The sequence below is a fragment of the Betta splendens genome, chromosome 1 (assembly GCF_900634795.4).
Source record: "Betta splendens chromosome 1, fBetSpl5.4, whole genome shotgun sequence".
NCBI lineage: Eukaryota > Metazoa > Chordata > Actinopteri > Anabantiformes > Osphronemidae > Betta > Betta splendens.
In genome coordinates, this window is record NC_040881.3 from 8,340,787 (window position 1) to 8,356,160 (window position 15,374).

General features: G+C 49.1%; 1 protein-coding gene across 2 annotated transcripts in view; it reads right to left on the reverse strand.

Moving 5' to 3' along the window:
• Positions 1–4,734: 4,734 nt before the first annotated feature.
• The window catches only part of LOC114853178 (alpha-1,6-mannosylglycoprotein 6-beta-N-acetylglucosaminyltransferase B-like), a 64,467-nt gene continuing 53,827 nt past the window's right edge, over positions 4,735–15,374 (reverse strand). For both annotated transcript variants that reach the window (XM_055509179.1, XM_055509171.1), the window contains exons 10-17: positions 12,592–12,725; positions 11,796–11,926; positions 10,180–10,335; positions 9,932–10,078; positions 9,746–9,862; positions 7,461–7,535; positions 6,881–7,161; positions 4,735–5,705 (exon numbers count right to left, since the gene is read on the reverse strand). In XM_055509179.1, coding sequence (XP_055365154.1) covers positions 5,507–5,705; positions 6,881–7,161; positions 7,461–7,535; positions 9,746–9,862; positions 9,932–10,078; positions 10,180–10,335; positions 11,796–11,926; positions 12,592–12,725 — 1,240 coding nt within the window. In that variant the 3' untranslated portion in view covers positions 4,735–5,506. The remainder of the gene's footprint in view (positions 5,706–6,880; positions 7,162–7,460; positions 7,536–9,745; positions 9,863–9,931; positions 10,079–10,179; positions 10,336–11,795; positions 11,927–12,591; positions 12,726–15,374) is intronic.

A 15,374-nucleotide genomic window follows, 5' to 3' on the forward strand; every position in this document is an offset into this window, starting at 1 on the left:
GTTATTGATTTTGGAAAGCAGAAGAAGGTGACATCGTTCTCCATCTGTGTGGTTTGCTCATGTTTAGCATTAATCCCTATATATTATTTAAAACAGGCAGGAAGCACAGCTAAATCAGAGCAACAAGCTGCTGCTCTTGGAAAACATAGACTGCACACATAAATCTCCAGAGGCTTTAATAAACAAATCAGCTAATTAAATACTTAATCAACTACAATAGGCTTCGTTAATGTTTGCAATGAGTCTTTGCCTGGAGCTCCTCTGAAGCTGGGCCGCCTCAAAAGGCGCAGAGCCTCATCTTTGACCAGGAATGCTGGAAACAGCCCACGGCCAAAAAGTGGATTCATCGAGAATTTCCATTTCTCCTATTAACTCCCGTGAGTTGGTTTCAGGTCCAAACACTGGCTCTGATAACGGACAACGCAGCGATCGGGACGTCGGGGGTGACGTTTGAAGGTAAATACGCTGAGGCAGCATGTTTGGTCATGAACTCAGCTCTGATTTCATCTCTGATTTTGCTTTTGGACTCACAAACCTTCTGACATTGGCTGGATCAATCACAATCACGCCGATTCCCTGAGTGCAACACAAACTGTTCCTGAAAGCCGCCGTTATCTTTCAGAATCCCATTGACGCCGCTGTTAACCATCTGCTGTTATTATAAGAGCAGCTCGAGAACAGAGACGCTTAACGAGCCCTTAACGGGGAAACGCCGCTTATTGTTTCTGTCGGCTGAAACACGGATCGACTCCCGGGACAAAAGTAATAGTGACAAACGACTCAATTCACACGACTCAGCCCAACACGTTCCCCAATTATCCCGTCGCTCCCATCCTCTAGCACAAAAGCGTGGAATATACAGAACATTCAGGCATCAGACGGGAGGAACTGTGGGATGTGAAAAGGCTCCTGAATCCTTTCTCGTCTCCTCGGACCACCTGCTGAGCAGCTCTGTGGGCAGAGGCATGGCCGCCAAGCTGCTTCAGGGGTCTGAGGAACAGGAGACGCACCCACTCAGCTTCTGAGGCGCTACCTGCACAGCTCAGTGCTGGACACCTGTGGTCATAAGGAACAAAGGGAGGAGGGGGGGGCGAGGAGAGGTATGCGCTCGCCCTCCCCCGTCCATCACCTGGGGCGTCTGCCATTGATTCGCTGCTCTTTAAATATTGGAGCAGCTCTTTTATTTACACCCGACTTTATTTATTCAGGCTCACGTCGGCTCTCAGGAGGAGCGAGCCAATTACCTCTGCATTATTAATGAGGAGGCTCTTCTCCTCCCTTTCTCCTTTTTTCCTCCTCTTTACTTTCTTCTATTTATTTTGTTGGAGAGAGAGAGAGGGAGGGAGGGAGGGAGGGAGGGAGAGATAGACCAACACAGTGCCACATCCGAGGTGAAGCTGGAAAAGGCTGCGCTCTCTCCACCTCGATGGAGGAAACGACTAAATGCATCTGGTGCATCCTCTTCCTTATCCACTTCAAAAGAAATGTCGGCTTCATTAAAAAGCTGCGGCAGGAAACATGAGAAACTACTACAAAGACATGAGTGTTTTTCCTCACATCTGTGGGGGGTTACGCACGCACACACACACACACACACACACACACACACACACACACACACACACACACACACACACACACACACACACACACACACACACACACACACTCCAGCAGTGGCGTGTGTGAAGTGAAGTTCACTGCTTGTACACGTCCTTCATCCCCAATGACAGGTGTCGGTTGCAGCCTCTTTAAGGCCCTTAGGGATGTTTCTTGTTGATGTCAGGGGGCACGTGTTGTCATGGTTACTAAAAGGAAAATGCATTAAAGATTAGTAACTATTGTAGAGGAAAGAAACCAGGAGACAGGACTTCTGGGCTTCTGCCCTGTGTCTAACGCAGACTGTGTTGCCTGACTTCACTTACATCATAATGACTCCGGCCACTGGAGGCTGTCCAACAATAACTGTGTGTGTGTGTGTGTGTGTGTGTGTGTGTGTGTCAGCTACAGTGACCACAGTGTGCCGATCTTAAGCAGAGCAGTGGACGGTTTCCTGTGACTTATATATTTATTATCTTCACTGGCCCAGTAATTATTCAGCTGTGTACATCAATGTGTTCCTGCACTGATTAATTATTGTTTAAGCAGCATGAATAATATGTTTGGATGTGGTTCTAATTCAAATTTCTCAACAGCTGACAGACCAAATAGGACTGATAATACGCTCATTAATGCTGCTTTGCAGAGACAGAGTCGCCCACGCAGCCAGGAAACACCCAGACAACACAATCGCTCATTCACTCCTCAGGTGTTCTTCATTCTGCACTATACATATTCTCCACTATACAGAAGTAATCTCACTACGACTTAATCAATCATTTGGTCAAAGAGTTGCCTTAGATAAAAGGTAATAATGTAAAACAAAGACATGTAGCGTCTCCTATTTGCTTAAACTGCAATATTTGTTTCTAATAGATCTTTTCCCATCTTCATCAGCTACATTAGATCAGATCAGATATAATAATATTAACACAGTAATTACTGCTGCTGTTTAATTAAAACAGGTGCAGGGCGGCTGCTTGGTGGTATATCACATCCTCAAAGGCCTCGCAGCCAGAAATTACAGATGGATTCATCAATCTGACTCTTTTATTAAGTGATTTACTGGATGTGTGTTTAAGACATGTCAGAGACTTTTAATCAAACTATTTAATTTAGACAAATGACAAACCAGCAGCGCGATCATCAGCAGCGATGCTGGTTGCGCCAAAGTGACACATTACGACTTATTGGTCAAAATAACTTAGATCCTGTTCTTTCAAAATGATCATCATTTCTCTTTGGGTCTTCAGTTTGCTGCGTCTAACCAGTGAGTACGGAGCATTTTAAATTGGCACGTGTTCTTGCTAGAGGACGGAAAACAGCGTCAGAAAAAGTGTTTTGTGCTTCGCACAAAGGGCAGATGAGCTGTTTTCAAAGAAGCAGAGCTGATTAGGCTTCGACATCAGTGATCGGCTATTGTGGGTTTAAATAGACAGTCGACTCACTGGCAGCTCATGCAAAGATACTGCAGCCAGAGCCTAGAATATTTCTACTATAACAGTAATTGTATCTGTTACAAGAATATTCTGCCTTGATTGAAAAATTGAAACAAAAAAGCTACCATCTTTAACTATAAATCAACAACACGTCCAGCGCTGATGTTTAAATTCAGATCCGACACGTTGGTTTGGCACCGATTGTTTTGTTTAGCTTCATGTTCCTGAAGTGGTTTCTGTCATTCTGTCTGGACGGAGCCTGCAGTCAACGCAAACAGTGAAAACCAGAACATTCTGCCCAGATTGTAGCCTCAGGCCATTTTAAGGACTAATAACCACACACACACACACACACACACACACACACACACACACACACACACAAACACACACTTACACACACTTACACACACACACACACACACACACACACACACACACACACACACACACACACACACACACACACACACACACACACACACATTTTTTTGATGATGTCCTATAAAAACAAGAAAATTCTGTTCTGGGAGAAATAAATAAATAAAAGTCCCACCTGGTTTCTAGGCGGCTGTGCGTGAAGTTTGAAAGTCACCCTGAGAACAGATAAAGGCTGATAAAGGCAGAGGGAGAGGAGAGGCTTAGAATTTATAGGCTCAAATTATTATCCCACGCTTGTAATGAAACTACATTCAGACTTCAGTGGTTCGGTTTCATGAGGCCGCCGTCGCACTAAAGCACCGCCATGAATCAGGTTCCTACTTAGCGAATCTGCATCAGCGCCTCGTACCGGCCTCCGTGAGCAGGCCACGCGGTGGAGGCCGGGGGGGGGGGGGGGGGGGGGGGGGGGGATAACGGCCTCCTCTGTCTGGAGGAGGACTGGGCTCCGTGTTTTTAATCACAAGCTAATCCCACAGCAGATATGAAGCCTGTCCTGAGAGAACGACGCGCTCGTCCGCGCGGAGCCTGATGTTTTAGTCAATCGGTTCGTTTTACTGCGCGAATGCGTCACAGTGTGAAACGCTGGTGTTGTTACATTGAAATCGCACTGAGCTGGCGACAACTGCAGGTCAGTGAGGATCTGATGAATCCGCTTTGGCATTAACGCTCCTGATTTATCATTCACTGTCTCCGCGGTCACAGGTTCAGACCAATACACTGTGTGGAAGCGTTCTTATCGGTTCCTCGTTCTTGAGCTCCGGCGTCGGAGCGAAGTTGTTTCAGCCTAGAAGTGATTCAGCGAAGGTCTCGGGGCAAAAGAGGCGACAGAAGCCTTTCGCAGCCGGTCTCAGTCGTCGGCCCTGGAACTAATTTTAACACTGACGCTGTCAACACTTTGTGAAAACCTTTTACTGATGATGTGCTTGTGCGTCCAATCAGCGGCCGTGAGCATCCAGCAGAAATAGATGTGAGTGTTGCCACGTGAACCTGGGAGCTCGTCACTCATTTTATCAAACGCTGACTGTATCTGCACTGTTTCTCCCATTTTATTGTCCTGCTTCAGAAGCTTTCACTCTTCTTTAAAGCCACAAAAGTGCTTTGCCACCAGTTTAATGAAGTCATGACAGAGAACTGCTAACATGATTCATCACTACAACCAAGTCACAGAAATCTTTGTGAATTAAAAAAGTAGATTGTGGGAGGAGACAAAAAAATCTTAAACCATAAGAGACATAAAACCATGATCCATGAAAACTTTGATTCCAGTTTTTTATTAGGTGATTTTTTTTCATCATAAAGCTCAGAGGACACTTTAAAAATCCAGTTGAAAGCTCTAAAGGCTTATTTATTGAAAAATAATCTTTTACCCTTTATCTTTGTCCTCTGTGCTCCACCTCCTTTCATTTTGTGACCAGAGATGATTGCATTGACCGATGTTGCCTCAGACTTCAGGATCGGTCTGATAAATGACTTTGTCCATCATTGGAGGAGGCAAATAAAAGCGAGGGAGATAACCTGGTTGTCCATCATCCTTTGTGCGAGCGCAGGGAGGAGATTGGATATTGACCCGAGGTTACCTTCTTTAAGACACCATATTTGAAGACTCTGTCACGGAATGGCACTTTAGTCCAAATACAGAGTTTCCAATTATTATTTCTATGACGCTGGTCCAAAAAGCAAATGTGGTGAATCACATGACCCCTCAGCATCCCGGTTCATGGTTGTTGGCTAGTGGCTCATAACCGGCCTGTAACATCCCACCTGTAGTTGAACACAACGTCTCCAGCCTGTTGAGTAACAGCTGCCTGAACAACTACAGTCAATGACAATCAGCCTGGACGCTACTTTAAGCTCCTCACACCCCTCCAAGCCTGTTCGCCTCCAGCGTTCACCGTTCCGAGGCGAAGCCCGGACTCGGCGGCGCCGCTCTGACCCGCTCCGACCCGCGGCTGCCGCCCACCGTCCTCGCTCCTCCCCTGCCAGTCTGTCTCGGATCCGCCCGTGACCGCCCTCCACCCGTCGGGCAGTTACAGACAGTCCCGGCACAGCGCCACCTGGCCGCGCTGGAAGTCCCTGCAGGGACACAGGCGCCTGTATTTGGGGGAGTGTCCGGCGCAGCTGAAGAGGAGAGGCTCCCGCTGGAGGCCGCACTCGCGCCGCACCACCGAGAAGGCCGGCAGGATGTGGTTGACCTCGGAGTCGATGACCTCGCACTGCACCTTCAACCTGACGGGCCAATCAGAGCGGCGGAGAATAAATACAAGCTTGAAAATAGTAATTAGAGTTATTTTTGTTTGAGTGAAGCAACGAGAATTTGCATGAGCTTTAAATAAATACTGGGGCAGAAAGGAGAAAGAGCGATTTCTCCACGTTCGTCACACCACAGGTGTCAATTCAAACACAGAGCGGAGGAATTTAGTTTTTGAAGTGACAAGAAAGTTGGGAAGAACTGCGAGGCAGGTGTAAGATGTCAGCGAGCGATAACTTGTGTCAGCAAACAGACTGGAGCTACAAGGAGGAGCAGCGGCGCGGAAGCAAAGGCAGGCGGCACTTTAAACCGAGACAGACAGAAAAAAGTCAACACGAGAGAGGATGAAACGAGAGCAAACAATAGAGCGGCGAAGCCCAAAGCTGCGAGGCAGCGGCTCAAACAGCGCCGGGATTTCAGTCTCAAACGTCTGGAAAGGCTTCTGCTTCACCCGCCTGCAGCCGGTACAGTAAACCCAATAAATACCTGTTGAGAGTGTGCCTCCGCTCTTCTCACATTTAAAATATGAATCATCGCCTTCGCGTGGTCGGAGCTGCTTGAAATTCACATCTGCACCTCAGATAACAACGATCAATCTGGGAAACTTTATTTATGTTTCCTACATTCTGCACAGATGGATAAGTGGATAAGACGCCGATCGAGGAAACGATGAGAAACTGTGTGAAAGCGCAACAATAATGCACACAAGGAAAACTAATGAAAGACCACAATGGCTTCAAAAGAAAAAGACACAACACAGGAGGAAATACTGTAACCAGTTCAGTCTGAATATAATAAAACAAGAGGTAGGTTCCATAAATGGACCCTGAGGCAGATGGATCAAACATGAAGCGCTGCTCTTCAGAACCAGGACCAGACTAGCATCCGAGAGGTGGTTCTGGTTCATCAGGCAGCGCGGAGCTGACGCAAACTGACGGGAAACCAGTGCAGCACCTTGAAAACAGGCGGAATGCGTTGTTGCTTCACAAGAGCCTCGTGCATTGGCTCCTCAGAGGGAGGAACGGCTGCACTCTGCTGCTTCTTCAGCCCATCGCATTTAACGCTACACTAAACCTTCCCTTCCCTTTGGCAGACGGTCCGCTCCTATGCAGATTTCGCCCAGGTAGCATTTGGCAGCCTGAGGCCGACTCACCCACGCAGGGCCTCCTTGTTGTTGATGAAGCGGAAGTGGGCGGGCTCGCAGACCAAGGCGGCCGCCTGGCACGCCTCCACGCACGACTGGCCGTCCTGAGACACGAGCAGCCGCAGGGAGGCGAGCGGGGGCCAGGCGGGGGGCGCCGTCGCGTTGGACGCCCAGCCCAGGGCGGTGGAATTGGGCCGGGCCACAAACAGGGGCCCCGTGAAGCCACCGCCAAGGAGCCCCTGTCTGGAGACGTTGGCTGGCATGAAGGGAGGCTCTGGGGAGCAGAAGTCCTGGAGGGGAGGGGTGGGGAAAGAAGTATATAGAAATATATAGAGTAAATAGGCTGTGGTCAGGAGCATGTGATTATTGAAAAGCGTCCCCCGTCATTATCGCCCTCACACTTCTGCTGTTCCTGCTTTACTGATCCATCCTCATTAGTGCCAGAGCAGCTTCTGCTTTCAAACCGCAGGGCACATATGAGCTTCGTAATGGGAGTCAGCGCGTATATTAATCAGCACAGCAGTCGTCCCCAAACGCTGACGCGAGCGTGGCGCCGGAGGGGACGGGCCCGCGGGCCCTTGAGCCTCACCTGGTGCTGTATGTAGGCGTGGACCCGCTCCAGCATCCCCTCACAGGTGTACTCGTAAGGCAGAAACGGCTCCACCTGACGACGACACACACACACACACACACACACACACACACACACACACACACACACACACACACACACACACACACACACACACACACACACTCTATTAGTCTGCACACGCATGGCAGAAACGCACTTTTCTGGCTGCTGCTGCTTCATTGTTCACACTAATTGCTGTAAGTTGTCTCTTTTTGTTCATACCAGCAGATGGATGTTCCTATTGTCAGATTTCTCTGAGACCGAGCCCCAGTACATCACTGCCAGGAACCTCGTTAGGCTTTATTTGCATATCGTTAGCCCGTCCCCTGCTGGGATGTATGGGCTGTATAACATAAGCCTGCTCCTGATTAGAGAGGACCTGGAACATCTACATGTATATGCTGCATACGTGTGTTTTTGCTAATGCAAAAATGTTTAATACGTGTTAAAACATAAACTACAATATTGTAAAATAAGTGTATGCTAAAACGTGGCTTCTCTATGCTGCAAAACCAAATGCCCACCTTTGTAAATGATACATGACTCACTAAATTGCATTTCCAATCTGGAATCAAAGCAGCTCGATGTGCAACCGTGTGTGAAATCAGACTCGGCCCATTTCAAGTGGAAACCACTGAGGAGCCAGTATGTAGGAATGATGCAATTTAAAAAGTTACACACACTGCGAATCTGATAAAAGCTTAATGTTAATCCACTTTATATGCCGGAGCAGAAAGGAAACACAGAAAGGGACCAAAGCCGCCCTGTTTAACGGCTCAACAGCCCGGCTGGTTTTAACCAGTTGAACAAACAGGAGGGGCCTCGGGGAGAATTATTTGAATTCTCTTTAAATAAAGACAATCCGCATAGTATAAGACATACAATAAATCAAAACAGCAGGTCAGAGGGAGAAAACCTGAAGGGCACGAATGGCAGAAACATGAAAGGAGAACAGAGTCAGACACAGGAGGAACAAAGGCAGCGAAAGAAACGAAAGAGTGAAAGAAGGAATCAGGGATGAGATGGAGAAAGGATTTATTGGAACACAACGACTTGTCAGCAAGCCAGAGATTGCTTTGTCCTGCATGACTGAACCTGAGCCTCCACCACACACAGGTGTGCATTGGTGTGTGTGTGTGTGTGTCTTGTGGTTAATGGAAGTAATGTGCAGCGAAATCTTTGTGTGCCAGTTTTGTCTGATATGTGCAATGTCTAAGTGTGTGTGTTTGAATATAATCAGCCCGAGTGTGTGTGTGTGTGTGTGTGTGTGTGTGTGTGTGTGTGTGTGTGTGTGTGTGTGTGTGTGTGTGTGTTGGGGCGTCGCGTCTCCACTGAAGGGTGAAGGGGTAAATCAGCACTCTCTCAGTGGTCTGACTGAGCAGGCGGAGACAGAGCAGTCAGCCAGTGCTGAACTGGAGCTTGTCTGGCCAGGATGAAAAGATGACACACACACACACACACACGCGCACACACACACACACACACACACACACACCGCCACCACCTCTGTTCTAATCTCCATGACATTTGATTCTTATCTTCAGAAGACAAACTATTGCGGTGTGTTTAAAGGATCACGTAGACGGATGTGACCCTTTGTGCATTTGATGAGAATTACTGTGAAATTACAGGACTTAAACGGATAAACCACATTACTGACGTAAACTTCCACTAGTGTTATATGCAATGCGCTGATGAGCCGCGGTGACAAACCCAGACGTGCGTGTGTGATGTGAAGGCGCCTCATTCATTCCTCACAGCAGCAGGTTATTATGTGGATGGGATGAGCCTGAAGCCACTGTGTTACCAGAGGATAGAGAGGCTGCGACTTGTCCAAATAAATAAAGCTTTTACGAAAGTTGGGATATAAAAGCCATAAAAAGGTGATGCCATTGTTTTCTGCCTGCGTGGCACATCACTCTTCCATTTTAATGAGAACCAAAAGCTTTTGTGGCTGCGGCATTTAGTCGATCAGAGTTCACACCCTCTCCGTCTTCCTGCTTCTCGCTCACTACGTTATCGCTCGCCCCCTCTCTCTCTTTTCCATTTCTTCCCTATTTCTGGCCTTTCTAGCAGGATTAAATCTCCCCCAGTGACTCCTTACTTAACCTCTCTCACACGCTTGGCACCTCCAAGCTTCCTCATATTATCTCTCAGCCCCTGAATGCGATATCACCCTGACCGCGGCAACGCTTTGTGCGTGAAGTGCAGCCATCACTTCCTCTCCACACCGTCTGCACCTGGGTGCTCATGATGTCCCTGATGGCGGCCTCGAACTCCACGGAGTTGTTGTAGTCCACTGTCATGACGTGCGGCCTGCCGATGTGCTGCTCCGCGTACGGGTGCTGGGACGACACCTACGGACAGACACGCGGCGTGAGGCCTGCGCACGCGCGTGCCTTTAGGCTCAAACCTACTGATCGTACCTCTCTAGATGTGGGCTTGCCTCGGAAAAACTCATGATTCAGTGAGCTGTGAGGTGGGCGGAACCTGGGCTGGAGGAAGATGCAGCCGTTGGCTATAGCCTCGAGAGGAGCCGGGCCCTCGTAGGGGAAACCGAAGCCGATGAAGAGCTGGCGGGGGACAAAGGCGGCGGCGTTAGTGCTGAAGGGAGGAGCGGCGCATCTGAGCAGAGGCAGATTCTGCGGGTGATGAATGGCCTCCGACGCCTTGCCTTGGCCTTGCGCAGCAGCTGCTGCAGCTCGTGCTGAGGCAGCAGGCCGTGGTTCTTCACGAAGGCGGGCACCTCCGGAGGCCTCTGGGTCTCGTAGTACACCGTGCCGTGCACCTCCATGTACCTGTGGAGGATCTGCAGGAAGCCTTCCTTACCCTGAGGGGGGAGGAGAAGAATGGTGAATGCCGGCGCGTTTGAATGTCTCAGCATCTGAAGGGCTTTTTTTGTACATTTAGCTTCAACATTAGCACATTTCTTTGTCATTGTTTTTCATCTCGTCCTCAACTCTTAAGTTAAAAAACATTATTCACCATCATTAATGTGCTAATTATAAAAACAAATTTGAAACTGTAAGAACATACAGTTGTCATCTACCAAAGACTGGCGCCAATGCTTGTGGGCGTTGCTCATCTCTGTTTGTGAGTGCACAAAGGAGAAACAGGACAATACAAGCAGGGAAAACACAAACTGCAAACGGAGCCCAACCCTATTGACGACTGTCTGGTTGCACAGCGTCTCACTGTATTCCGTGCGGCGGCGCAACCCCTGCAGCTGTAACTGGAGGTTGTAGCGATCGATAGCTTCCTCTGTGAGGATTTTCTCAACCAATTAGGAGATTAGCTCAAGTGCTAAGTGCAGCAGACAACAGGAATTAGCAGCGGAGATGCAGGCGGGGGGTGCACGCGCCCCCCGAGCTGCAGGCGCGGGCTCTGGGGCTCGAGGTCAGGCTAACGCTGGGATCAACCACTGGATTAGGAGCCAGATGCTATTTACATGTGACGATGATAAGGAAAAAGAAAGAAGTCTCTCCGTCCCTAGTTTCTGCTGCCGTGCCTGTCAGAAGAAACCACCACCCATGGAAACCCAGTTGACGCTGAGCAGTTTCTACCAAAGCTCCTGCTGCCACCTTTTGAGAAAAGCCGCGGTGTGTGTGTGTGTGTGTGTGTGTGTGTGTGTGTGTGTGTGTGTGTGTGTGTGTGTGTGAGCCTCAGACGCAGAGGACGCGTCATGTGACATCCTCATATCAGAGCAGTGCAACTGTTTTGACAATCCCATATTAAACAAGGGGACCATCTGCTGTCTATTTATGGTTCTAGCGCTGAGCCATAAGCCAGAGAGGACAAATAACATGGGCTTTAGCAAGTGACAGTGGGACACAAGGAAAACAAATGACAGAATAGAAGCATTTTATCTGATAATTCATGTGAACTGTTTACTTATGAGAAACTGATTCAGGACATTGTGAGTGAGAACGTGGACGCCCCTCAGAGACGGGCTTTCTGTCTAATCGCCGTTCTTTCTGACAAGTGGGAGGATGAAAACATAGCGGCTGTTGCCAATAAAACATCACGGCGTGATGGCTGCCGCCGGAAAGGGCTGGTGAATAGCAGGCTCTTACCTGTAGCTAACGAGCGTCCATTCAGATTTAACGATCCGCCACAAAAGAGAAAGAAACAGAAAATTGGATGAATTAATAGAAATCACCTGTATTTTGTCCTGAACTGCACTGATACAAAGCAAAAACGTGACGACGACATCATGACAGTCCCTGCAACAATGAACGGTGGGAACAAGCCTTTATTCTAGACGAGGCTCTTCGTTACAGGCGGCTGTACCTTCCACATGCTGGCCTCCTTCCCGTACACGACCGCCATGTTGGAGACCTTGCTCTGCCGGATGCTCCTCTTCTCCGTGCCGTTGAGCTCCTCCGAGACGAAGCCCATGAAGGAGTTGTCCGGCGTGTGAGCTGGGCGCGGGCGGGTTAACGCGAGTGAGGGCAGAGCGGAAGCGAGGAAGTGGACAGGTACGGAGAGGAAAGAGAGGAGGCTGTTACTGTTAGAGGAGAGGAAGCAAGTGGACGGCGTCACGGGAGCGTCAGAGTCAGAGCGGCCGCGTGTGTCGAGGGGCTTCTGCTCGTCGTTTGGACGAATGCCAGCAAATTCAATGTATCTTAGGATCATTCCAAACAAAGTCAGCCACATCTCATCACGTCTGAGCTTGACTTTGCTGCCGAGCACCAACAACAGCTCAGCCTCGACCCGCGAGCGGCGTTTCACTCAGCGTGAAGCTTGACAAGAGCGTCAGTTTGAACAGAGCCGATGAAACGCGGCGGGAAGCATGAAACGAGGAAAGGAAGAGGAAGCGAGAGGAGAGATGGAGCTGGAAGGGACACCGGGAGCCGAGGTGCTGCTGAAAATAGCTGTGTTAAACACACCACCCTCAATTAATGTGAACGCGCTGCCAGACCTGTCGAAGAGAGCGAAAACACTCAATTGGAGCGGTTGTCGAAGCTGATGACAGATGTGCGTGCACGGCGGGAGCTCTGACTCTTGTGTTGTGATGTTACAAGTACAATACACATGTCTGCGGCGATGGCGTGTTGCAGGTGCAGTGGGACGGGCTGCTTCTTACGGAACATGGTCATGTACTGCCTGGCGTTGAGGTTCCAGTAGCCCCAGTTGGTCCGGTAGCCGTGCAGGGTGGCGTACTCCTCGTGGTTGTAGGCCGGCTCGGTGCCGAAGGTGTCGATAACGCGGATGTGACACCTGCGAGGAGGAGGACAAGGACTCATCGGCGTCAAACCAAGCGACCGGAGGTCCGAGCGACCAGGAAAACAAGGCCGAAAAAATGACTTATTTCACACACGCACACACGCACACACGCACACACACACACACACGCACCCACACACACACGCACACACACACACACACACACACACACACACACGCACCCACACACACATGCACACGCACCCACACACACACACGCACCCACACACACACGCACACACACACACACTCGCGTTATCTCCAGAACGACTCTGTGGAAGTGGACTCTGCCACCTTTAGCTCCTGTTAATCCCCCTGAGCTCACAGGCTGCCCTGACTGAACACACTCGCTGCGACAGACAAGGGCATTGTGAACATTCTGTGTGTGTATGAAGAGACAGAGGGAGATAGTGCAATGACATTCTGAGTGCCTGGAGAGCATTTAAAAGCTTTTCTCCTGCTTGGAGCGGCTGTAAGAACTGCAGTCGCACTGTCCAAACCCTTCACACAGTGAATATAAGAGAAATTGTTCATTATTTTCTTTTATACGGCATCACAAAACATCAGATAGTTTCATCTTCCAAAATCCATTCACTCTTCTTACACCTCTGGCAAACGCTCCCATTATATAGAAATAATAACAATCAACCCAGGAGCTACTTTGGTTTCTAATGCAGTGGTCTTATACATACTGTACTGCAGGTCTCCATCCTATATTTACCACATACCACATTAGATGCATCATCTTACACCGTTAAAGGAGGATTATTCATAACTTGTGAGGAACTGGAGGTGTTTGTGAGTGCGTTTTAATGAGATAGGTACAGTACAGCTAGAGTGTTTGAATGCTGTTTGGCACGATGGTTAGATATCTGATCTCCAAATCACTGCTGCACTTGTGTATCAGTCATCAGATGTTGCTCCAAACGTCTGACTGTCAGAAAACTTAAACGCCACAATTTAACTAATTGAAAGGAACATTCTGATATGGCAGAACTATAAAATAGTGTGATGATGTTAGAGCTTAAACCTTTAATGATAGTTTTGCTGTGTGTCTGCCAGACTGTTTTACCGTGACCCCTTCAAAACGACTCCTTTTGCTTATTCTGCTTTAATTGCCTATTAAAGAGAAAAACCCGTCTGTCGGTTCAGTTCTTCCCTCACATCTTAGATGCGGGACTAACTTCTTTTAGAAATGCATGTTAGATGTTAGTAGCACTTGACACTTTTTTATTGGCCGTGCACTGGAAATACCTGGATAAGATATCAGGCCTCCACAGCCAGACATTCATCCACTTGAGTGAGCGAGGCATATAATCACAAGTGGTTTCTTTGTACGCATCCTTTGAAACTGTATTGCCAATTTTATCACATACTTACAAGCTAGATTGAAATTGGTGCCTAACCTTCACTGGCCAGAAATAATCTTTCCAGACCAGCATTTATTTTTTCATGACTTCATCAGACGCACCCAAACGTGGAGGCCGCGTACAGTGCGCGTCTTTCTGTGTTTGTAAAGTTCAGGAGAAACCCTTTCACTGTATGAGCATTCCAGTCACTTTGCAGACAAGGTGACGTCTGAATTTAGTCTGACTCTGATATTTTCTGTCAACTGCAGCACCCGAGAGGCCAAACAACATGAGCGCATATCCAAGCGAGAAAAAAAACAACAGCCTTTTCCGCCAGGAGGGAGTCAAAACATGCATTTATCTCTTCAGCGCGTGCTGTTGTCGGCCGAGAATCCGTGGTGATTCCTAATAACAAACGGTTCTTTCTCCGGCCTCTCGTCAGTCCTGATCGCCCCGTGCGTCCAAGCCGACCCGTCACACATCGCCGGGCGATAAGCCGCCTCCGAGCGCGGGGAGGAACCAAAGGAGTGGCAGACGAGGGGATAAGTGGGGGAGTAGCTGAGCTGAATATCTATAGGGAGATCAGAGCGCGGCGCTAATCTGGGTTAAACGGGCGCTCAGCGAGGCTCAGCGGTCGAGGCGCGTGAGGGGAATGTGGCCGTGAAGCCAAGAAAGATCACCTGGGCCCGCGAGACAACGGCAGGAACTTAGCATTTATCTACATCTGAGCCAGCAGTCGGCTGATGAATGAGACAGCGGCCGCGGAGCATTCGTAACAGCGCCGATGTCTGGAGTTGACACGTTTTCATGCTCATTTCCTCTTTCCTCTCATTTAAAGGCAGCGCAGAACGGTTTGCTGCCGGGCTGTGAGGGGGGAAAAGGGGTAAAGTGAGATGCAACGCGCTCCTTTCCTGCCTGAGTGAAGGCGCCGAGCCTCCGACTGGGCCGCTGCCTGTTCACCGGCGTCAGCCCGGAAGCCTCGGCGCTATCTGCTCCCCCCCGCACGTCTCTTTCTGTTTGCTCAGCTGTCTTGGAGGGAGACAGAATGATATAGCAATCACACAGACGCTCCCTGTTGCACTCACGCCGCATACTGCGCTGCCCCAGTGTGTCCACGGTGAAGCCAGCTCCAGCCATTACGCGCTGCAATGGGAAAATCGAAAGCCTTCAGGTCATTAGTGGCAGCTAGTGAACGTTTGAGGGCCGCTACTGCACATCCATGCGGCCCCGGCACCGAACCTGGCTGAAGTGAGGCTAACAGGGATGATGACGACAACATTCATCGTCTAATTTT